At 45.8% G+C, this 22,703-nt stretch overlaps 1 protein-coding gene across 4 annotated transcripts in view; it reads left to right on the top strand.

The window, feature by feature from the left end:
* The window catches only part of LOC106562098 (myotubularin-related protein 13), a 158,551-nt gene that overhangs the window by 123,266 nt on the left and 12,582 nt on the right, over nt 1-22,703 (top strand). Inside the window, exons 18-30 of one of the 4 annotated variants that reach the window (XM_014126675.3) lie at nt 491-661; nt 759-1,033; nt 2,156-2,328; nt 3,612-3,685; nt 9,838-10,033; nt 10,264-10,391; nt 11,723-11,898; nt 12,094-12,227; nt 12,424-12,625; nt 12,800-12,996; nt 19,004-19,144; nt 20,100-20,183; nt 21,621-21,695. In XM_014126675.3, coding sequence (XP_013982150.2) covers nt 491-661; nt 759-1,033; nt 2,156-2,328; nt 3,612-3,685; nt 9,838-10,033; nt 10,264-10,391; nt 11,723-11,898; nt 12,094-12,227; nt 12,424-12,625; nt 12,800-12,996; nt 19,004-19,144; nt 20,100-20,183; nt 21,621-21,695 — 2,026 coding nt within the window. The remainder of the gene's footprint in view (nt 1-490; nt 662-758; nt 1,034-2,155; nt 2,329-3,611; nt 3,686-9,837; nt 10,034-10,263; nt 10,392-11,722; nt 11,899-12,093; nt 12,228-12,423; nt 12,626-12,799; nt 12,997-19,003; nt 19,145-20,099; nt 20,184-21,620; nt 21,696-22,703) is intronic. The other 3 variants (XM_014126677.3, XM_014126676.3, XM_014126678.3) reach the window with 3 other exon arrangements.

Here is a 22,703-nt window from a genome sequence, read left to right as displayed (position 1 = left end):
AGCTGTTGCCCAACATTCATGTTTATATCGGGCCATCGGAACAGTCTTCATGGCTTTAGCAGAGCTGCAGGTTCCCTCTAGGTGCTGTGTGCAAACAGGTGCTTCACTTCACTATTCGTACCGTAGAAAAACAGCAGGGCCCTGTTTTCAGTGCTCATCCAGAGAGAGAGCGGGAGCCTGACGTTCTTGGTGTGGTGTTGAAAACTTACGGCCCACGAGAAATGATTGATTGTGCTTGAAACCTTTGGCAGCTTTGGATTATTTTCCTATTTCCACCCAGGTTTTAATGGTCTTCTTTACAAGCTATGCTCACCGCAGCCCAGTTAGTTTCACGAGTTGTGAGACGTTGAGCCCAAACTACTCTCTTGTACGTTCAGTCAAAAGCAGACAGTCAGCAGGTCTGAACATTTGGCTGGTCAGAGCTTCAGTGTAAGCTGTTGAAAACGTCTACTCAGCCTCTTACTGTCAAAACATTCCCTCGTGTCTGCAGAAACTGCCGGCTGGGGTGAGCCAGTTTGCCTACACCTGTGTCCAGGACCATCCCATTTGGACCAATCAGCAGTTCTGGGAGGCCACGTTCTACAGTGAGGTCCAGAACCAGATCCGAGCCCTGTACCTCACCGCCCCTGAAGACAAACTAGGCATCACTGCCAGGCTAAAGGTAAGAGAATGAGACCTTTCAAAGCTTTCTTCTTTCACTTTTTTAGCCCTATTTGCAGAATGACACTGAACACCCCCATATCTTTCTCCACCCTCAGGAACAAGGTCCCCTGCCCCCGGCGGCCCCCAGCGCCTCGGCGCGAACGGCCATGGACCTGGCAGCGGAGCAGCTGCGCGCCTGGCCCTGCCTCAGCAAGGAGAAGCAGCAGGAGCTGGTGAAGAACGAGGAGAGCACGGTGTTCAGCCAGGCCATCCACTACGCCAGCCTCCTGGTCTACCTGCTGGTCCCCCTGGACACCAGCAAGAACAAGCTGCTCAGAGCCAACCCCGTCGCTGACTGGGAGAGCGGCAGCAACAGCATCGTCACCAACAGGCAAGCAGAGAGCAGCTGGTTGCGCCTCACTGCACCCCACTGATATTCACTCAGTTAAATTTGACACCTAGCTATTCGCCACAGCTATATCAACAGTTAGTTTGTCACAGCACACAGAAGCGCATGGCCCCCTAGAGTGAAATGCACTCGTTCGGAAAGAGAAAAAGAGCTGAAATGTAAGGTTGTTATCTAGGACGATAGCGCTCTTGCTTGGGGAATATTTTGTACATTGTCATAAGGTGACGATAAGTGTGTGGGCGGACATGGTGTTACTCCCCGTGTATCCATTCTCCTCCTCTAAAACGGATCAGCGTACAGCACCTCCTCAGCCATATCCTGCCCACTCCCACGTCCATCCTGTTGGCTGTCCTATCACCTGCCTGAGTTACAGCCTCAGGTCTGCCAGGGTGGTTAACACTCAGCCTGTCTGCAGGGGGGGTGACCTCCACTCAACCAAAAGAAACAAAGATTGGGATTTCCAGTGCTCTGCACTAAGAGTAATGTAATGTGTACTAAGTTTGGAAAATTTCCAGGTGTGGCTTTTCTCAGAAATGGAAAAGGGTCTACCAAGGCCCTATCTCCAGAGTTTCTCACTTTCACTTTCTGTATGCGCTGCTGCTACGGTAGCCCCCTAGCTAGTCCCCTCTGAAGTGTATTACTGGAGATTTTAGGCCCTTTGAGTTGTTTACATGGAGAATGTTGAAGACGACACCATAATGAATCCTTTAGTTCTTGTTTTGCCGCTGGTTTCATGAATAGGGGGGGAAAGGCGATGGCCACACTGTGTTTATTTGGTAGTTTTTTTCCCTCTCTTTTGGTTCTTGCCCCAGACTTGTTTTGTTTCTCACAGAGACTTCTGGATCTCATCTGTGTGTTTGGGACGTTACATCACCGTCCCATGTGAAAAGTGTAGCGTGGCCAAAAGACCGCGTGAGCAGAGTGAGAGGTCCTGGCATCACTGCTGACCTCTCGCCAGACTGCTGGTGTGCCATGCTCACAGACCTCAGACACGCTATATCGTCATGTGCATCTCTGGGAAAACTTCAAGCATCCCTCTCTGCAGCCTGTTCTATTCTCATGCCATTAATGCAGACTAAAATCCGACTAAATGTGTGTTTGCAGTATTGCAGGCAGTGTGGCGGAGAGCTTTGACACAGAGAGTGGCTTTGAGGACTCTGAGAACAGCGACGTGGCCAACTCTGTGGTACGGTTCATCGCCCGCTTCATTGACAAGGTGTGCACAGAGAGTGGTGTCAGCCAGGACCACATCAAGAGTTTGCATAGCATGATCCCAGGTACCGTACGACCCCCAGTCAACCTCTATCCAGGAGCTCTGTAGCAAGCACCGTGACCTCTGACTCCCACTGTCCTAATTCTGTCAGTTTATCACTTAACCCTTTTTGCCAAGGTATCCCTGGAAGCTGATTGAAGTATGTATTCTGAGTGCAGGCCTGTAGCGCTGTGTAGTCCTACAGCCTCTGAGCAGATTAACTCTTTGACAAACAGTGAGCTCCAAAAGTATTGGGACAGTAACACATTTTTGGTGGTTTTGGCTCTGTACTCCAGCACTTTGGATTATTTTATTGTATTGTAAATAAGAATAGAATATTTCTAAACACTTCAACATTCAACTTTTTCACTCATCATTATTCATGATTCATTAAAGATTATCCGGAATCATGGCAGCATCCACATGAATGTAGACGTTTTTAGAAACATGCCTCCCGAGTAGTGGTCTAAGGCACTGCATCGCAGTGCTCGCTGTGCCACTAGAGATCCTGGTTCGAGTCCAGGCTCTGTCGCAGCCGGCCGCAACCAGAAGGCTCATGGGGCGGCGCACAATTGGCCCAGCGTCGTCTGGGTTAGGGGAGGGTTTGTCCGGCAGGGATGTTCCTGTCCCATCGTGCACTAGCGACTCCTGTGGCGGGCCGGGCGCAGTGCACGCTGACACGGTCACCAGGTGTACAGTGTTTCCTCTGACACATTGGTGCAACTGGTTTCCGGGTTAAGTGGGCATCGTGTCAAGAAGCAGTGTGGCTTGGTTGGGTTGTGTTTCGGAGGACGCACGGCTCTTGACCTTCGCCTCTCCCGAGTCCGTACGGGAGTTGCAGCGATGGGACAAGACTGTAACTAGCTATTGGATACCACGAAATTGGGGAGAAAAAGGGGGTAAAATAATTTAAATAATATTTTTTTTTAAAAGAGGTGTTTAGAAACATTATGTTCGTATTTACAATAAAAGTGACTAAAAAATGACACAATACATTATTTACCATTTATATTGGGGACAAGATAATCTGAAACACAACCAAGACAAACAGTTCACCTGATATGGATGAAAATACCCTCAAATTAAAGCTGACAGTTTAACCTCATAGTCATTGTATCATCCCAATACTTGTGTATCTCATTATAGGTGGTGGTCTTTAAATCTGTAAATATAGGCTTCCTGGGGTTGTAAGTAGGCATGTGCAAGCATGTGTTAATGTTTACCTGGGTTGGATAACTTATGTGGGTAACTTATGTGTTTTTGTGTGTGCATGACATTGTGCTAACTGGTCATGACCTCTGACCCCAGGCATCGTGGCCATGCAGATGGAAACTCTGGAGGCGGTCCACAGGGAGAGCAGGAGGCTGCCGCCCATTCAGAAGGTAGGTGCTGCCCTGCACGCTGGCGTCCCACCTAGCCCAAAGAGGTTAATGGAGTAATTTGTTGTGCCTTTTGAAGTAAACCTGTGTCCTTTGATAATGAAGTGTTGTTAGAACCCCTATTTTACTGGAAGTGGTGTTAGAACCCCTATTTTACTGGAAGTGGTGTTAGAACCCTATTTTACTGGAAGTGGTGTTAGAACCCCTATTTTACTGGAAGTGGTGTTAGAACCCCTATTTTACTGGAAGTGTTGTTAGAACCCCTATTTTACTGGAAGTGGTGTTAGAACCCTATTTTACTGGAAGTGGTGTTAGAAGTCCTATTTTACTGGAAGTGGTGTTAGAAGTCCTATTTTACTGGAAGTGGTGTTAGATCCCCTATTCTACTGGGAAGTGGTGTTAGAACCCCTATTCTCCTGGAAGTGGCGTTAGAACCCCTATTCTCCTGGAAGTGGCGTTAGAACCCCTATTCTCCTGGAAGTGGCGTTAGAACCCCTATTCTCCTGGAAGTGGCGTTAGAACCCCTATTCTCCTGGAAGTGGCGTTGGAACCCCTATTCTCCTGGAAGTGGCGTTAGAACCCCTATTCTCCTGGAAGTGGCGTTAGAGCCCCTATTCTCCTGGAAGTGGTGTGCTGTAGCTGAAGTGCCTATCATCCAGTAATGTTGCAGTTGTCAGATTGTCATCACTCATCAACCATCAGACTGGGGTTCTTACAGTGGAGCCAGGCTACAGTAGTCATGGATGCTGTTGTGCGCCTTATCACACTGCCAGCTCTTGACAAGGTCTCTCCCCCTGATCGGCTTGTTCCCAGGACTCTGCGGGCCCAGTCAGGTCCAGTGTAATTGATTTGTTAGTTTGTCTGGCAGGGCCTTGTCTGACATTCATGGCTGAGACCATGTTGCACACAGCTCTGCTGCCAGCAGCACATTCAATCCTATGAACTCTGTAAACAAGCGCAGGAATGACCCTGGTGGGCCATCAGCACAGAGATTTATGCTTGCCTCTATGTGGAACCTGCTACTGCTTTGGCCCAAGGTTCAGGGGGAGGGGGAGGTATTAAACAATCAGTTAAGGGATGCTGGACGTACTGGTTTACCTTGGGCACTCCAAGCTACAAGCAGTGAAAAGGGTCACTGTGATAAGTAGCTATCGCTGGCTCTAGTGTGTGTGTAGGGGTGAGTACTTTGTTAGAGTTCCAGCTGACAGCCTCATCGGGGTGCTAGGGGACTGTTGGTGCCTTTAACACACTGGCCCCTGGCCCTGGGCTATCCAACACCAGCAGGACCATGTTCCTCCTCTTATCTATTGGCCAGACTAGACCAGAACTCAGCCGCACCCCCACAAAGGCTGTGATCACTGATGGATCAGTGACACCATTCTGTTCCCCCTGGAAGATATGACCACTGCGCAGAACCATGCCCTTCTGACTAGAGGGCATTTACTGTCTAGGCCCCCTCACACAGGAGTGCTCAACTTGGCTACAGTTTGATGAGCTAGAGAGACAAAGCAGTGTTAGACCAGCTGCTTTCAGACCTGGCTCTGCTGGGGAGCTGAAGAGAATCCGACTTCCAACACAATAGAAGTTTGGATTTGCAGTTTGCTACGAAGAACCTCAAAGCAGATGTTCACCAGTTGTCAGTGCTCATTGATCAGAGGTTTGCTTTGGATCCTCCAGCATTTCTTGAAGCACGTAAATCAATATACTGTGGTAATGTGAGGTAAGAGTTGAGTTAATAATTCAGAAGGTCACTGAAAAGATGTTGCGCAGACTACACTCCATGCATATATCAAAATGAACTAAATGAATTATTGTATTAGTAAAAAAAATATCTTGCCTGGACCTAAGGACCAAATGATTAACTTGGGAGAATTACTGATGATTAGTACAGAACACATGCTTTGTTTTTCTTGGCAAAGCATCAGTAACTAGGAAGCTGTGTTAAACGCTATTGGATGCTGAGTGTCCGTGTAACACAGTGTGTGTTGGTGATGTGTTGCTTTTATGACATAATGTGTGTGTCATACATTTGTCTTCGATATGCTCAGCTGTTGTTTAGGCGCGACGTGTGTGTTGATGTCTATCCTTATCTAATGCACTGATATGTTGACATTAGGGCTGTCCCCGACAAAGAACATTGGTCGACTGAGGGTCATCTGTTCTTTTAACTATTGGTCTACATTTTTAAACGTGTATTTTTCCATATGTAGACACACCCTATGTGTTTGAATAAAATCAACATCACTGCCTTCGGAAAGTATTCAGACCCCTTGACCTTTTTTCCCCCCATTTTGTTATGTTACAGCCTTATACTAAAATGAATTTTTTTCCTCATCAAACCTCAATGCCAGCAGCATAGCACCCTGCATCCTACTGCTGGCTTGCTTCTGAAGCTAAGCAGGTTTGGTCCTGGTCAGTCCCTGGATGGGAGACCAGGTGCTGCTGAAAGTGATGTTGGAGGGCCAGTAGGAGGCACTCTGTCCTCTGGTCTAAAAAATGATCCCAATGCCCCAGGTCAGTGATTGGGGACACTGCCCTGTGTAGGGTGCTGGCTTTTGGACGGGTGTCCTGACTTTCTGTGGTCACTAATTACACCTAATCATCCCCAGCTTACAATTGGCTCATTCATATCCTCTCCCCCAGGTCCTTGCTGTAAATGAGAATGTGTTCTCAGTCAACTTACCTGGTTAAATAAAAAAATACCAAAATCTACACACACTACCCCATAATGACAAAGCAAAAACAGGTTTTTAGAAATGTTTGCTAATTTATAAAAACAAAAATACAAAAAAGGAAATATCACATTTATGTAAGTATTCAGAACCTTTACTCTGTACTTTGTTGAAGCACCTTTGGCAGTGATTACAGCCTCAAGTCTTCTTGGGTATGAAGCTACAAGCTTGGTACACCTGTATTTGGGGAGTTTGTCCCATTCTCTGCAGATCCTCTCAAGCTCTGTCAGGTTGGATGGGGAGCGTTGCTGCATAGCTATTTTCAGGTCTCCAGAGACGTTAGATCGGGTTCAAGTCTGGGCCACTCAAGGACATTCAGAGACTTGTACCGAAGCCACTTCTATGTTGTCTTGGCTGTGTGCTTAGGGTTTCTGTTTCCTGTTGGAAGGGGAACCTTCGCCCCAGTCGGAGGTCCTGAGCGATCTGGAGCAGGTTTTCATCAAGGATCTCTCTGTACTCATCTCTCTGTTCATCTTTGCTTCGATCCTGTCTAGTCTCCCAGTAAAAGCCGCTGAAAAACATCCCCACTGCATGATGCTGCCACCACCATGATTCACCGTCGGGATGGTGCCAGGTTTCCTCCAGACGTGACGCTTGGCATTTAGGCCAAAGAGTTCAATCTTAGTTTCATCAGACCAGAGAATCTTGTTTCTCATGGTCTGGGAGTCATTAGGTGCCTTTTGGCAAACTCCAAGTGGACTATCATGTGCCTTTTACTGAGGAGTGGCTTCAGTCTGGCCACTCTACCATATAAGCCTGAATGGTGGAGTGCTGCAGAGATGGTTGTCTTTCTGAAATATTCTCGCATCTCCACAGAGGAACTTCAGAGCTCTGTCAGAGTGATCATCGGGTTTTTGGTCACCTCCCTGACCAAGGCCCTTCTCCCCCGATTGCTCAGTTTGGCCGGGCGGTCAGCTCTAGGAAGAGTCTTGGTGGTTCCAAACCTCTTCCATTTAATGATGGAGGCCACTGGGTTCTTGGGGACCTTCAATTCTGCAGAAATGTTTTGGTACCCTTCCCCAGATCTGTGCCTCGACACAATCCTGTCTCGGAGCTCTACGGACAATTACTTCAACCTCATGGCTTGGTTTTTGCTCTGACATGCACTGTCAACTGTGGGACTTTATATAAACAGGTGCACGCCTTTCCAAATCATGTCCAATCAAGTGAATTTCCCACAGGTTGTAGAAACATCTCAAGGATGATCAATGGAAAAATTATGCACCTGAGCTCAATTTCGAGTCTCAATGCAAGGCTCTGAATACTTATGTAAAAAGGTTTTTCTATTTATTTTTAACACGTTTGCAAGAAATTCTAAAAACCTGTTTTCACTTTGTCATTATGGAGTATTGTGTGTAGATTGCTGAGGAAAATGTTTTATTTAATCCATTTTAGAATAAGGCTGTTATGTGGAAAAAGTCCAGGGATCTGAATACTTTCTGAAGGCACTGTGTAAGTACTGAGTTTTGTCTGATGTTCTATTCTAACTATTTGATGAAATACGACACACAAATGACTCAAGAAGGGAGCCCGATAGCCACGCTGTGTTAAAATTAAATGACAATGAGTGCCTGGGTGACTGGTCCACCTTGTCTCTCTCTCCTCCCTGCTGCAGCGAACAGGCACCACAGCAAGTGTTTATCACCGCTTTCTGTGCTAAAGCTGCAACATAATTACAGCCATTTTGTTTCTTACTTGTTTCTGACTGGAAGGTTCTGTTACCGAAATACCTCATTTGTTTTGGAAAAACATTCCCTCAACCCTTGCTCTCTTTACATGAAAAAATGTATACATTGTATGCACGTGACCAATAGGTCCTGACCTATAACCTATCATAATCACAGGACGTGAAAAAATCAACTCGAAACGGGCGAATGTTTACTGGCTGCTCGGGAGGGAAAGGGGAAGTCAGATCTGTGGAAGACATTTGACTTAGTTGAGCAAGCGTTGCGTGAGTATTATGTGTGCCAAACAGTTGCTGTTCGATTACAGTATAATTTTTTCTGACCATTTGGAACAGTGTAAACAACACTAAATAAGTGGACCAGACAGTCTGTATAAAGCCTTTATTACAGCAGACTAAAAACAGTTGCATGCATTCATGAAATGTGGTTTGTTGTTTGGGCTAATTATTGAAAGCTTCCTTTGTTATTTAGTTTTAAAACAAAAATGCTTGATTGCATTTCAAAGCATGAATGTGTCGTATGCTATGATGGCATGAACGAATGATTGATTGATACAGTAGCTGTATTACTGTATATTGAAATATAGGCCTAAGTAAGTTACGGTATTAAGACTAGACAGGACGTGCTCTTTTGCCTACAGCGCGATGGTGGTTATACAAGGCTACTATACCAAGACCACTAATGATAACGACATGACTTATTATTATAATGATGATTATAATAATAATTGTAATACTAACAGTAAGGAGATCAAGGAAAAGGAGCGAGAGCTGGGTGCATATTATGTGTGACAAACAAGTTCTGTTAGATTACAATATAATTGTTCTGCCTGTTTGGAACAGTGTAAACAACACTAAATACATTATAAGTAATACCAGTCTGTACAAACACCCCCAAAAATGTAAAGCTTAAATTACAGCATAGCAAAGATTAAAACAGCCGACTCTGTGAAATTACTTTATCTGACATTTTGCTGTTGCATGAGGCTTGGTGCTCAGGGAATCATTAGGCTATTAAATAATCACTCAAACAGCCAACAGAAGCAGGATCTGTCTTATTTCTGTAGATATATATGGATGATTTAGAAAGAGGCACATTTAAGTTAGGTTATTGATTATAGACCTAATTAAGTTGGGGTTTCCTCTCCTCAATTTTCTTAGGCTAAATTAGGTAGGAGGCTAAGGCAAGGGCTGTTTCCTCATCTCTGCTGCTGCTTGCTCTGCCACATTGTTTTCAATCCCAATATGCTGGTTAACTTTGCTATAATGCACATAGCAACATAGGGAAAGGCGTCAATTCTACGCTGCACTGAAGATTATTTCAGAACCGCGGACAGCGACCGTATCAAATTCAGGAGAATGCAAATTTGTTATAAAATAATATTCAATTTATTTATTATTGTTGCAGTAATATGATCATATACAATTTCAGTATCAAATATCTTAGAGTGATAGACGATGCCATCCCGTATCCTCCGCAATGAATTAGTCCACTGAGATGGGCGCGAATCAGACAGGTGTCTTGTGCACCATGAAGAAAAGAAAATAGCGACTGCTCGACTAAAGAAATCTTGTTCGACCAACAGCCTATCGACCAGACAATCAACCAGTCAACTAAATGGGGGTCAGCCCTAGTTGACATGCTTAATAAGTACATGGTGTGTGTGTGTGCAGGTATCAGTACATACACTATGTTCTGATGTTGTGTGTTTGACATGTGCATCCTCTACCCCACCCAGCCTAAGATCCTGCGCCCAGCGCTGCTCCCTGGTGAAGAGTTTGTATCGGAGGGTCTTAGAGTGGTCCTGGACCCTGACGGCAGAGAGGAGGCTACGGGAGGGATGCTCGGGGGACCGCACATCCTGCCAGCAGAGGGAGCCCTCTTCCTCACCTCCTACCGCATCATCTTCAAGGGCTCCCCACACGACCCACTAGGTAAATCATCTAGCTAGCATCTAATTATATCTGTCCTTCTTGAGGTTACCCATAAGAAGTTGATAGTGCACTTTGGAATTCCCAATGTATATAGGGTATCATTTGAGATGAAGCCTGTTTTGGACTATGTTGTGTGGATTAGGTACATTAGCATGGGTGTGTGTGTGTGTGTGTGTGTGTGTGTGTGTGTGTGTGTGTGTGTGTGTGTGTGTGTGTGTGTGTGTGTGTAGTGGGGGAGCAGGCAGTGATCAGGAGCTTCCCAGTGTCCACCTTGACCAAAGAGAAGAAGATCAGCGTCCAGAACCAACTGCAGCAGAACATGCAGGAGGGACTGCAGCTCCGCTCGGCATCCTTCCAGGTAACACACACACCTACTCCTGTTGATGTGGATGATGATGAAGATACATTATTAAAGAGGTGATTATGATGCTATGGGCTTTTCCATTATTGATTTCATAGTGGAGGAATCTGTCTCCGTTCGTGGATCTGTCTCCGTTCATTCGTACATTAGTCGCACGCGATATCTCAGACAGCACTGGGCCGATTTTGACGTAACTTGGGTGAATGATCCATCTTGCCATAGAGATCCACCATTTACAAAATTATACTGATCGGCCCAAGGCGGGAGCTGTAGTAATTAACTGAAATGTGTTGGTCACACGTGGCGCTGCATCATTCATGGGCGACGACATGTTTACTGTTCCCTTGTCTCTCATTAAGTACACAAAGTCCTATTTCTTAGATTTGAACATAGTTTGTCCAAGTATGTGAGTGTTCCCTCCTCTTGCCCCAAACCATGTGTAAGATTGCAGAACATGTACAACAGATTCACAGAGAAGCCAGAATTACTGATCAGTTGTGACATTTGGAGAGATTAAAGGAATGCATATGCTACAGACTCTGCCCTACATACAGCCTGATATCACTACATTTCTTGGACGTTATATGAGTAACCTATGTTGAGTTTGAGTTGAAGGAAAAAAAGGCAACCGTGCACATGTTTTTGGTCTTTCACAATTCATGTAGTGCTGTAAAATTGTTATGGTTCATTCCTATCTTTTTAGTAACACGGACAATAAAACAGGCCTTTATGTGGCGAGGGGGTCACTTGGCCTGGCTGTGTGTGTGTGTGTGTGTGTGTGTGTGTGTGTGTGTGTGTGTGTGTGTGTGTGTGTGTGTGTGTGTGTGTGTGTGTGTGTGTGTGTGTGTGTGTGTGTGTACTAAGCCTGGCCAGAAGGCTGTGTCTAAGTCTGGGGTGCATTATCAGGCCTTTATTGAGAGCTGCAGGCTGCTGGGGATCCACAGGAGAGCAGGGGGGGCTAGGTCTCCTCTCCTCAGGCAGGAACTGGTGGGTGAGGGATGGATGGGGAGAGAAGGGACTACTGGGTCAGGGCGGTCAATGAGAAGCGGACCTCACTCTGGAAAGACAGTCTGTGTGAAATATGTGAACATTCTGTACATTCTGTTTCCGATTTGCAGTTATTAGTACTTGCCTCCCTGCAAGAAAAAAGCAACAACATGCGAATAGAAATATGCCGCATTTTTGGGGCTTCACAGATGTGCATATCTGCAGAGACATTTTGATTTATGAATGCATTATTATTTTCCAGCCATTCCATGGAAAGCCATCTGTTTAATCTGGAGGCAATGAGCTCACCGGTTCCCTGATGTTTCCTGTGTCCCCTCCAGTTGATCAAGGTGGCGTTTGACGAGGAGGTGAGCTCAGAGATGGTGGAGATCTTCAGGAAACACGTCCAGAGGATCCGCTACCCTCAGTCCATCTTCAGCACATTCGCCTTCGCAGCAGGCCAGACCGCTCCCCAACTCATCCTTCCCAAACAGAAGGAGAGGAACACGGGTTTCAGGTCAGTCCCACCTCTGTCTGAGTAGCACACAGTGACGCACTCCAGTTAAAGTTGTTTTGGATGGCAAGTCCCATGATGTGTTTGAAAGGTTCCTGTAATACCTCCCACAACAGACACTGCCTGAAAGTGTTGAGAAATCTTCCTTATCTGACGCTGGAATCAGACATGATAAATGATGTTACGGTCTCCTCACAGGACGCTGTCCAAGACCATTGTGAAAGGAGCCAAGAGAGCTGGGATGATCACCATGGGCCGTCAGAGTCAGACCACGCTGAAGAAGAACGACAGAGCGAGTCGGATGACCTGGCACGAGGATGATGACATCTCAGGTAGGAGCAGACTGATGTTAAACTCCTACAAGGATGAAGAGGAGGGGAGTTTTGACAAGCTAGAGTTTCCTGACGTGTGTGTGTGTGTGTGTGTGTGTGTGTGTGTGTGTGTGTGTGTGTGTGTGTGTGTGTGTGTGTGTGTGTGTGTGTGTGTGTGTGTGTGTGTGTGGTGTGTGTGTGTGTGTGTGTGTTCCAGTGTCAGATGAGGGTGAGCCACCCCCCAGCAGCACGTTGAGGGCGTCAGAGAAGTCCACCATGGAGCAGCTGGTGGAGCGGGCGTGTTTCCGTGACTACCAGCGGCTGGGCCTGGGCACCGTCACAGCCAGCTCCTCCCGCTCTAAGACAGGAGAGCAGTTCAGAGTCACTGCAGTCAACAGACTCTACTCCCTCTGTCGCAGGTACACACAACGCACTTTGTCATGTCAGACAAGACGTTGGCGCTCTGAGCAATGTGTATTGCTCAGAGGTGTATTCAATGTTCACATATTGGTTGTATCAGATCAAACTGCCATCATAGGTGTCCCAGTAGTGGTCTCCATGCTGAATGGGCTGATGGTGTGTGTAACCCACAGTTACCCAGGGCTCCTTGTGGTTCCCCAGTCGGTGCAGGACAGCAGCCTGCAGAAGGTGGCCCGTTGTTACAGACACAACCGCCTGCCAGTGGTGTGTTGGAAACACCCCCGCACCAAAGCTGTGCTGCTGCGATCTGGAGGCTTCCACGGCAAGAGTGTGGTGGGACTCTTTAAGTCCCAGAACCAATCTTCAACAGGTACAGCACACACACATACATTACCAGTCAAAATTTTGGACACACACTCATTTCAGGGTTTTTCTTTATTTTTACTATTTTCTACATTGTAGAATATTAGTGAAGACATCAATAATGTTAAATAACACATATAGAATCATGTAGTTAACAAAAAAGTGTTAAACAAATCAAAATATATTTGAGATTCTTCAAAGTAGCCACCCTTTCCCTTTGACAGCTTTGCACACTTGGCATTCTCTCAACCAGCTTCATGAGGTAGTCACCTGGAATTCATTTCAATTAACAGGTGATTTTTGTTAAACATTAATTTGTGGAATTTCTTTCCTTCTTATTGTGTTTGAGCCAATCAGTTGTGTTGTGACAAGGTAGGGGTGGTATACAGAAGATGGCCCTATTTGGTAAAAGATCAAGTCCATATTATGGCAGGAACAGATCAAATAAGCAAAGAGAAACGACAGTCCATCATTACTTTAAGACATGGAGGTCAGTCAATGCAGAACATTAAAACAACTTTGAAAGTTTCTTCAAGTGCAGTCACAAAAACCATCAAGTGCTATGATGAAACTGGCTCTCATGAGGACCGCCACAGGAAAAGGAAGACCCAGAGTTACCTCTGCTGCAGAGGATAAGTTCATTAGAGTTAACTGCACCTCAGATTGCAGCCCAAATAAATGCTTGACAGAGTTCAAGTAACAGACACATCTCAACATCAACTGTTCAGAGGAGAATGTGTGAATCAGGTAAAATTGCTGCAAAGAAACCACTACTAAAGGACAAGAAGAAGAAGAGAAGACTTGCTTGGGCCAAAAAACACGAGCAATGGACATTAGACCGGTGGAAATCTGTCTTTTGGTCTGATGAGTCTGTTTGAGATTTTTGTTTCAATCGCAGTGTCTTTGTGAGACGCAGAGTAGGTGACCGGATGATCTCCACATGTGTGGTTCCCACCGTGAAGCATGAATGAGGAGATGTGGGGATGCATTGCTGGTAACACTGTGTGTGATTTATTCAGAATTCATGGCACATTTAACCAGCATGGCTACCACAGCATTCTGCAGCGATACGCCATCCCATCTGGTTTGCGCTTAGTGTGACGATCATTTGTTTTTCAACAGGACAATGACCCAACACACCTCCAGGCTGTGTAAGGGCTATTGGACCAAGAAGTAGAGTGATGTAGTGCTGCATCAGATGACATGGCCTCCTCAATCACCCGACCTCAACCCAGTTAAGATGGTTTGGGATGAGTTGGGTCGCAGAGTGAAGGAAAAGCAGCCAACAAGTGCTCAGCATATGTGGGCTCTCCTTCAAGACTGTTGGAAAAGCATTCCTCATCAAGCTGGTTGAGAGAATGCCTAGAGTGTGTAAAGCTGTCATCAAGGCAAAGGGTTGCTACTTTGAAGAATCTCAAATATAAACTATATTTTGATGTTTAACACTTTTTTTGGTTACTACAGGATTCCATGTGTTATTTCATAGTCTTTATGTTTTCACAATTTTATTTGGTTTCACCTTTATTAACCAGGTAGGCTAGTTGAGAACAAGTTCTCATTTACAACTGCGACCTGGCCAAGATAAAGCAAAGCAGTGCGGCACAAACAACAACACAGAGTTACACATGGAATAAACAATAATGCAATAGAAAAAGTCTATATACAGTGTGTGCAAATTAGGTAGGATAAGGGAGGTAAGGCAATAAATAGGCCATAGTGGCAAAATAATTACAATATAGCAATTAAACACTGGAGTGATAGATGTGCAGAAGATGACTGTGCAAGTAGAGATACTGGGGTGCAAAGGAGCAAAATAAATAACAGTATGGGGATGAGGTAGTTGGATGGGCTATTTATAGATGGGTTATGTACAGGTGCAGTGATCTGTGAGTTGCTCTGACAGCTGGTGCTTAAAGCTAGTGAGGGAGATGCGAGTCTCCAGCTTCAGTGATTTTTGAAATCTGTTACAGTCATTGGCAGCAGAGAACTGGAAGGAAAGGCAGCCAAAGGAGGAAATGGCTTTGGGGGTGACCAGTGAAATATACCTGCTGGAGTGCGTGCTACGGGTGGGTGCTGCTATGGTGACCAGTGAGCTGAGATAAGGCGGGACTTTACCTAGCAAAGACTTATAGATGACCTGGAGCCAGTGGGTTTGGCGACGAATATGAAGCGAGGGCCAGCCAACGAGAGCATACAGGTCGCAGTGGTGGGTAGTATATGGGGCTTTGGTGACAGAATGGATGGCACTGTGATAGACTGCATCCAATTTGCTGAGTAGAGTGTTGGAGGCTATTTTGTAAATGACATCGCTGAAGTCAAGGATCGGTAGGATAGTCAGTTTGACGAGGGTATGTTTTGCAGCATGAGTGAAGGATGCTTTGTTGCGAAGTAGGAAGCCAATTCTAGATTTAATTTTGGATTGGAGATGCTTAATGTGAGTCTGGAAGGAGAGTTTACAGTCTAACCAGACACCTAGGTATTTGTAGTTGTCCACATATTCTAAGTCAGAACCGTCCAGAGTAGTGATGCTGGACGGGCGGGCAGGTGTGGGCAGAGGTCGGTTGAAGAGCATGCATTTAGTTTTATGTGCATATAAGAGCAGTTGTAGGCCACGGAAGGAGAGTTGTATGGCATTGAAGCTTGTCTGGAGGTTGGTTAACACAGTGTCCTAAGAAGTGCCAGAAGTATACAGAATGGTGTTGTCTGCGTAGAGGTGGATCAGAGAATCACCAGCAGCAAGAGCGACATCACTGATGTATACAGAGAAAAGAGTCGGCCCGAGGATTGAACCCTGTGGCACCCCCATAGAGACTGCCATAGGTCCAGACAACAGGCCCTCCGATTTGACACACTGAACTCTGTCTGAGAAGTAGTTGGTGAACCAGGCGAGGCAGTCATTTGAAAAACCAAGGCTGTTGAGTCTGCCGATAAGAATGTGGTGATTGATAGTCGAAAGCCTTGGCCAGGTCGATGAATACAGCTGCACAGTATTGTCTCTTATTGATGGCGGTTATGATGTCGCTTAGGACCTTGAACGTGGCTGAGGAGCACCCTTGACCAGCTCGGAAACGAGATTGCATAGCGGAGAAGGTACGGTGGGATTCGAAATGGTCGGTGATCTGTTTGTTAACTTGGCTTTCGAAGACCTTAGAAAGGCAGGGTAGGATAGATATAGTTCTGTAGCAGTTTGTATCTCGATTGTCTCCCCCTTTGAAGAGGGGGATGACCGTGGCAGCTTTCCAATCTTTGGGGATCTCAGACGATACGAAAGAGAGGTTGAACAGGCTAGTAATAGGGGTTGCAACAATTTCTGCGGCTCATTTTAGAAAGAGAGGGTCCAGATTGTCTAGCCCGGCTGATTTGTAGGGGTCCAGATTTTGCAGCTCTTTCAGAACATAAGCTATCTGGATTTTGGTGAAGGAGAAATGGGGGAGGCTTGGGCAAGTTGCTGTGGGGGGTGCAGGGCTGTTGACCGGGGTAGGGGTAGCCAGGTGGAAGGCATGGCCAGCCGTAGAAAAATGCTTATTGAAATTCTCAATTATCGCAGATTTATCGGTGGTGAGAGTGTTTCCTAGCCTCAGTGCAGTGGGCAGCTGGGAGGAGGTGCTCTTATTCCCCATGGACTTTACAGTGTCCCAGACCTTTTTTGAGTTTGTGCTACAGGATGCAAATTTCTGTTTGAAAAGCTAGCCTAACTGCCTGTGTATATTGGTTCCTAACTTCCCCGAGAAGTTGCATATCGCGGGGGCTATTTGATGCTAATGCTGTACGCCATAGGATGTTTTTGTGCTGGTCAAGGGCAATCAGGTCTGGAGTGAACCAAGGGCTATATCTGTTCCTGGTTCTACATTTTTTTGAATGGGGCATGCTTATTTAAGATGGTGAGGAAAGCACATTTAAAGAATATCCAGGCATCCTCTACTGACGGAATGAGGTCAATATCCTTCCAGGATACCCGGGCCAGGTCGATTAGAAAGGCCTGCGTGCTGAAGTCTTCTGGGAGCGTTCGACAGAGATGAGGGGTGGTCGTTTGACCGCAGACCCATTACGGACGCAGGCAGTGATCGCTGAGATCCTGGTTGAAGCCAGCAGAGGTGTATTTGGAGGGCAGGTTGGTTAGGATGATATCTATGAGGGTGCCCATGTTTACGGTTTTGGGGTTGTACCTGGTAGGTTCATTGATAATTTGTGTGAGATTGAGGGCATCAAGCTTAGATTGTAGGATGGCCGGGGTGTTAAGCATGTCCCAGTTTAGGTCACCTAACAGCATGAGCTCTGAAGATAGATGGGGCAATCAATTCACTTATGCTGTCCAGGGCACAGCTGGGGGCAGATTGTGGTCTATTGCAGCGGCAACGGTGAGAGACTTGTTTCAGGAAAGGTGGATTTTTAAAAGTAAAAGCTCAAGTTGTTTGGGCACAGACCTGGATAGTAAGACAGAACTCTGCAGGCTATCTCTGCAGTAGATTGCAACTCCGCCCCCTTTGGCAGGTCTATCTTGTCGGAAAATGTTATAGTTAGGGATGGAAATTTCAGGCTTTTTGGTGGTCTTCCTAAGCCAGTATTCAGACACGGCTAGGACATCCGGGTTGGCAGAGTGTGCTAAAGCAGTGAATAAAACAAACTTAGGGAGGAAGCTTCTAATGTTAACATGCATGAAACCAAGGCTTTTACGGTTACAGAAGTCAAAAAATGAGTGCGCCTGGGGAATGGGAGTGGACTTAGGCACTGCAGGGCCTGGATTAACCTCTACATCACCAGAGGAACAGAGGAGGAGTAGGATAAGGGTATGGCTAAAGGCTATAAGAACTGGTTGTCTAGTACATTCGGAACAGAGAGTAAAAGGAGCAGATTTCTGGGCACGGTAGAATAGATTCAAGGCATAATGTACAGACAAAGGTATGGTAGGATGTGAATACAGTGGAGGTAAACCTATGCATTGAGTGACAATGAGAGAGATATTGTCTCTAGAAACATCATTTAAACCAGGTGAGGTCACCGCATGTGTGGGAGGTGTAACTAAAGGGTTAACTAAGGCATATTGAGCTGGGCTAGAGGCTCTACAGTGAAATAAGGCAATAATTACTAACCAAAATAGCAATGGACAAGGCATATTGACATTAGGGAGAGGCATGCGTAGCCGAGTGATCACAGGGGTCCAGTGAGTTGCTCAGCGGGCCCGGAGACAGATAGCGGGCCGGGGATAGCAAGCTAGCAGAAGGGCCTTAGAGGGACGTCGCGACGGAAGAAGTCTGTTGTAGCCCCCTTGTGCTGTTACGTTGGCAGACTAGTCGTAATGGATCAGCAAGGCTCCGTGTGGTAAAAGGGTCCAGGCCAATTGGCAAAATAGGTATAGTGGCCAAAGAATTTGTCCGATGAGCCTCTTCAGCTAACAGTCCGATATGCTCTAGACAGCTAGCGGGCCGCGGCTAGCAGATGGGCATTCAGGGGACGTCGCGACAGAGGAGCCAGTTGAAAAAACCCCTCGGGCGAATTACGTCAGTAGTCCAGTCGTGATGGGTCAGCGGGGCTCCATGTCGGCAGTAAAAGGCGTCCAGGCCAATTGGCAAAATAGGTATTGTAGCCCAAGGAGTGATGGACTTCTTCGGCTAGCCGGAGTAAAGAAAATAGCAGATCCATACTACATTGGGTGAGGCGGATTGCAGGAGAGTATGTTGACGTTAAGAAAAATCTAAAAAATATATGCGTAGAAAAAATATATAAAAAGATATATACACGGGACACGACAAGACAAAAGACGTCTGACTACGCCATCTTGGATTAGAATTAGAACTATTATTCTACAGTGTAGAAAAACCCTTGAATGAGTAGGTGTGTCCAAACTTTTGACTGGTACTGTACATTACTTACACACACCTGTAGAAACCTTTTGATACCATTCTCGTAAGGCGTACACCGTACGGAATTTAAAGGACTTGCATTACACAGTCATGTTATACAATTTTGACCATTGATGATGAATATGTCTAATGACTGGTGTCCTCTCCCTCTAGCCCCTGCCAACTCTTCAGAGTTGTCCAGTAGTCTGGAGCAGGAGAAGTATCTACAGGCCATCCTCAACTCCATCCCCGTCTACTTCAAACTGAACGGCAGTAACACTCTGTCCAACCGCTCTCTCATCGGCCTCTCACCAGGTATCCCCTGCTCTGTTCCGCTCTGGGCTCTGTTCCGCTCTGGGCTCTGTTCCGCTCTGGGCTCTGCTCTGGATTCTGTCCTGCTCTAGACTGGTGGTATTTTTCCCACCCTGTCACTATTGTTTTCGTGTGTTTGTCCTCGTTCCTTCAGTTTTATTCTGCTGAATGTCTTAGTGAGGTTTCCTCTGGGCCGCTGCCTGTTATTTATGTTGTGTCCGTTGTGTTTGGAAGGAACTGCGGCACAATGTTGTGGTTATGTAAGAGGAAAAGGACACCCAGGGGTCACCCTCCATCCATCTCCCCATACTTCACCCCACCGCCAAGTGGCAGTCCAGAGAGCTGTGTGACCAGCACATACCCTACGCAAAGTCAGCGGATTCTGTTTCCCATGTAACCACAATAGATCTTTAGTCTCTGGGAACTGGATCAAAACACACCCTGAATCAATGTCAATGGCATCCATCTCCATCTCCCAGCTTTAAGATCTACATAAGCAGGGATCAAATAGTCTTAACGGCGGAAATAGGATTCCCAAGGCTTGATAGCTTCAGACTTTCTGATTATGTTCAGATCCGCTGATTGGAACTTAAGCAACGGGACACGATTGTCGAGTGTGAGCCCAAGGCTTAGGCCTAATTTCAAATACAGCAATCAGTATTTTTCCACCTAAATGTAGGTAATGCAACTCTCTGTTCGCTCGCCTCATTTAACTCTTAAATAATTTCTCCTTGCGTTAAATCTGGCCTAATCTCCCAGGTCTGTGTCCATTTTGTGAAGTATCTGAGACACACTGTGGGGTAGTTATGTTCTCAGATGCTGTGTCTGACAAATATAGATGGTTAGTCATCCAGGCATGGTTTTCATTCCCTGTCCTCTCTGGGTCTGTGTTACTGCGTTTGTCCTGGTTACAGCTGAATGCTGTTCTCCCCGTTTCATGCCTGTGTGTCCTCTTCAGGCAGTGAAAGGAGGACATCTAGAATACCAAAGATGGCTCCCGTCCATTTGGACATGCCCTTCTCCAGCAGCTTTGCCAGAGGAGGTGAGTGCTGTACACACGAGTCAGTTCCTCAAAGTCCAGTATATCACACTGCAACCGCAGTCCTGGAGATATACTGGCCTCCTTTTGGTCTCTGACTCAGCTTTATTTGTCATCTGTATTTGCCATTAATACACATGGTGACGGTCCGTGTGTTACATGAACATTAGGGCAGCAGATGTGCCCCGCTAGTGCACTATGCTAGTAGGTCACAACTTCATATGAACAGTTTGACACATTTCAACTTCAACATGGTAAAGATCCTATAGGAGGCGCACATAATGCACGTGGATTTCACTGGAGTTTTCTGACAGTTTACAGTAATGGTATGGAGTGGAATGACGCGTTAGGCAAATGACTGTGCATGGCCCAGTTCAATACACTGAGCAGTTTCCATTTCAAATATAGCACATGCTGTGGTCTCCGACGTCCATCGTTAGTGTAATGTTAACAAGGAGGTTGATCTGTTTATTCATTCATGCTCATTCATCTGTTGATCTCTTAACTCTTATTGAACATGGCCTAATTGTATCTTACCAAATCAATGTGACCTAGTAGTCTGGTGTGTCCAGTGAAGATGTCCTAGATTTTCTGGAAATTATAAGATGTCTGTTATTGGCATGCAGCTGTCTGCATCATGGTTTCAGAGAAGTCTTCTCTGGAAGTTGAAGTGTATAAGTGTATTGTTAGGTTAGTTGCCACAGTTCCTGTAATATTCAAGCACAAGATTGCTACAACCAAAGGTGACTTTCAAGGTCATTGCCAGCAGCATTAAGTGGATTTTGATTTGCCTTCTAAATAATCTTTGAATATTTCCAGTAACATGCGGCTTCTGTGGGATATTCATTGTTTTTAAGCAACATCGTGGCAAAACCCTGCACGGAGCATTCACCGTGCGCTGCCACTTTTAAGAGCGCATCAGCAGTAAGGAAGGAGGAAATAAAGACGGCTCTCTGGGAGGGAGCTCTTGGTTAGCGCAACAGTTTGTGTGTGCTATGCTGCAGAAGTCCTTGTTTATTTTCAACGTGTTTAGTTTATAAAGTGTTTAACTCAATGGTCTATCTACTATGTCATGCATGTTACCTCCATTCTGTTAATCTCAAGACTGAATTGCAAATGAATCTTTCCACCGTCCATCCCTGTTGGTCTCTTTAAGTCTGGAGCCTAGCTCCCCATTTTTTAAAATGTTTTATTTCACCTTTATTTAACCAGGTAGGCTAGTTGAGAACAAGTTCTCATTTACAACTGTGACCTGGCCAAGATAAAGCAAAGCAGTGCGACACAAACAACAACACAGAGTTACTTGATGTAACCTTATGACTGCGTACGGCACTATGTTTCCCCTACGGTTGGGGGATTGAGTGTGTGCTGGTATGTTATGTCCATCTGATGTTGTGATCTTTCTGTGCCCCCCCTCACCCCGCATCCATTACCTGCCAGTGCTTGGGTACAGGGATAAGCTATTCACTCACTCAAACCAAAAACCTGCCACTAAGGGGAGAATCCAAAATCAAGGTATAGTGGATATGTCTACTCTTCAGATCTCTCCCCCTCTCTTTTTCCAACCCTCTTCATTAACATCATCATCTTATGTCCTGGTCATTGATTCAATGTAACCCACGCTCATGCCTCTAACAGTTACAAACGTATCCTGCGTCCGGTGTGCTCATCTCTCTTTTGAGTAATAAGGAGTATCTCTGTAGAGATTCCTAGTATCACCCGTTGCTTCCTCTTTTGGCGCGCTTGGGCAAGGCTGTGGTTCTTTTCTGCTGGAAAATAATCTGACTGTGGTCCACTTCAGGGTAAATGTGGTCCACTTGTCACTGAATGTGATGTCTCAGCAGTTGTGGATGTGGTCAGTCAGCAGTCTTGGCCCAAAGGGAGGTACTGTGGGCTCAGCTCAGTCATGACAGGCAGCTCGGGGAGGAGGCCTCTGTGACTTAACCTCTGCATTGTATGCAATGTGTGTCTAGCCGTCTCAAGCCGAGATAGGATTTAAAATGTAAGTTACCTGTCTATTGGTTGATGGTTTGATTGGTTGAGAGCTCACTCTAAATTTTTGTAATTGATATCCGGCAGTTTAATTGGACGAATGTACTCCATGCCAAAGCTGCTTAAACACTAAATGTGTTGTCCTTTTCCTTATCTACAGCCTGACTCAGACGGGGCCTTAGCAACAGAATAAGCAAAGCAGAGGAAGTATGGTTTATCACAAAAAGGTTCTACCATATACAGCTCTGTATTTTAGGCATCTTGGTGGTAGTGGTTTGTCAAAGAGAAATGAGCATCCTTCAGTTTCTTCCCCTTGGTTAGTGAATGAATAGATCTCTGCCCGTAGATTTAAGAGTACAAATTCTATTCTTCAATGTGTTAATATGCTGTAGTCTTTATGTCGCTATGTGCCATTCTGTCATTATCATTCCGTTATCTGTTTCCCCGTATGGTGGTCTCGGCTGTTTGTGCTTAACCAACCCCTCTTTGTGGTCATACATTGTCATGTCAAACATAACGACAGAGGAGCAC

This window comes from Salmo salar, chromosome 11, assembly GCF_965601325.2.
Source record: "Salmo salar chromosome 11, fSalSal1, whole genome shotgun sequence".
In the NCBI taxonomy this organism is placed as follows: Eukaryota; Metazoa; Chordata; class Actinopteri; order Salmoniformes; family Salmonidae; genus Salmo; species Salmo salar.
This window is presented reverse-complemented; position numbering and strand designations above follow the sequence as displayed.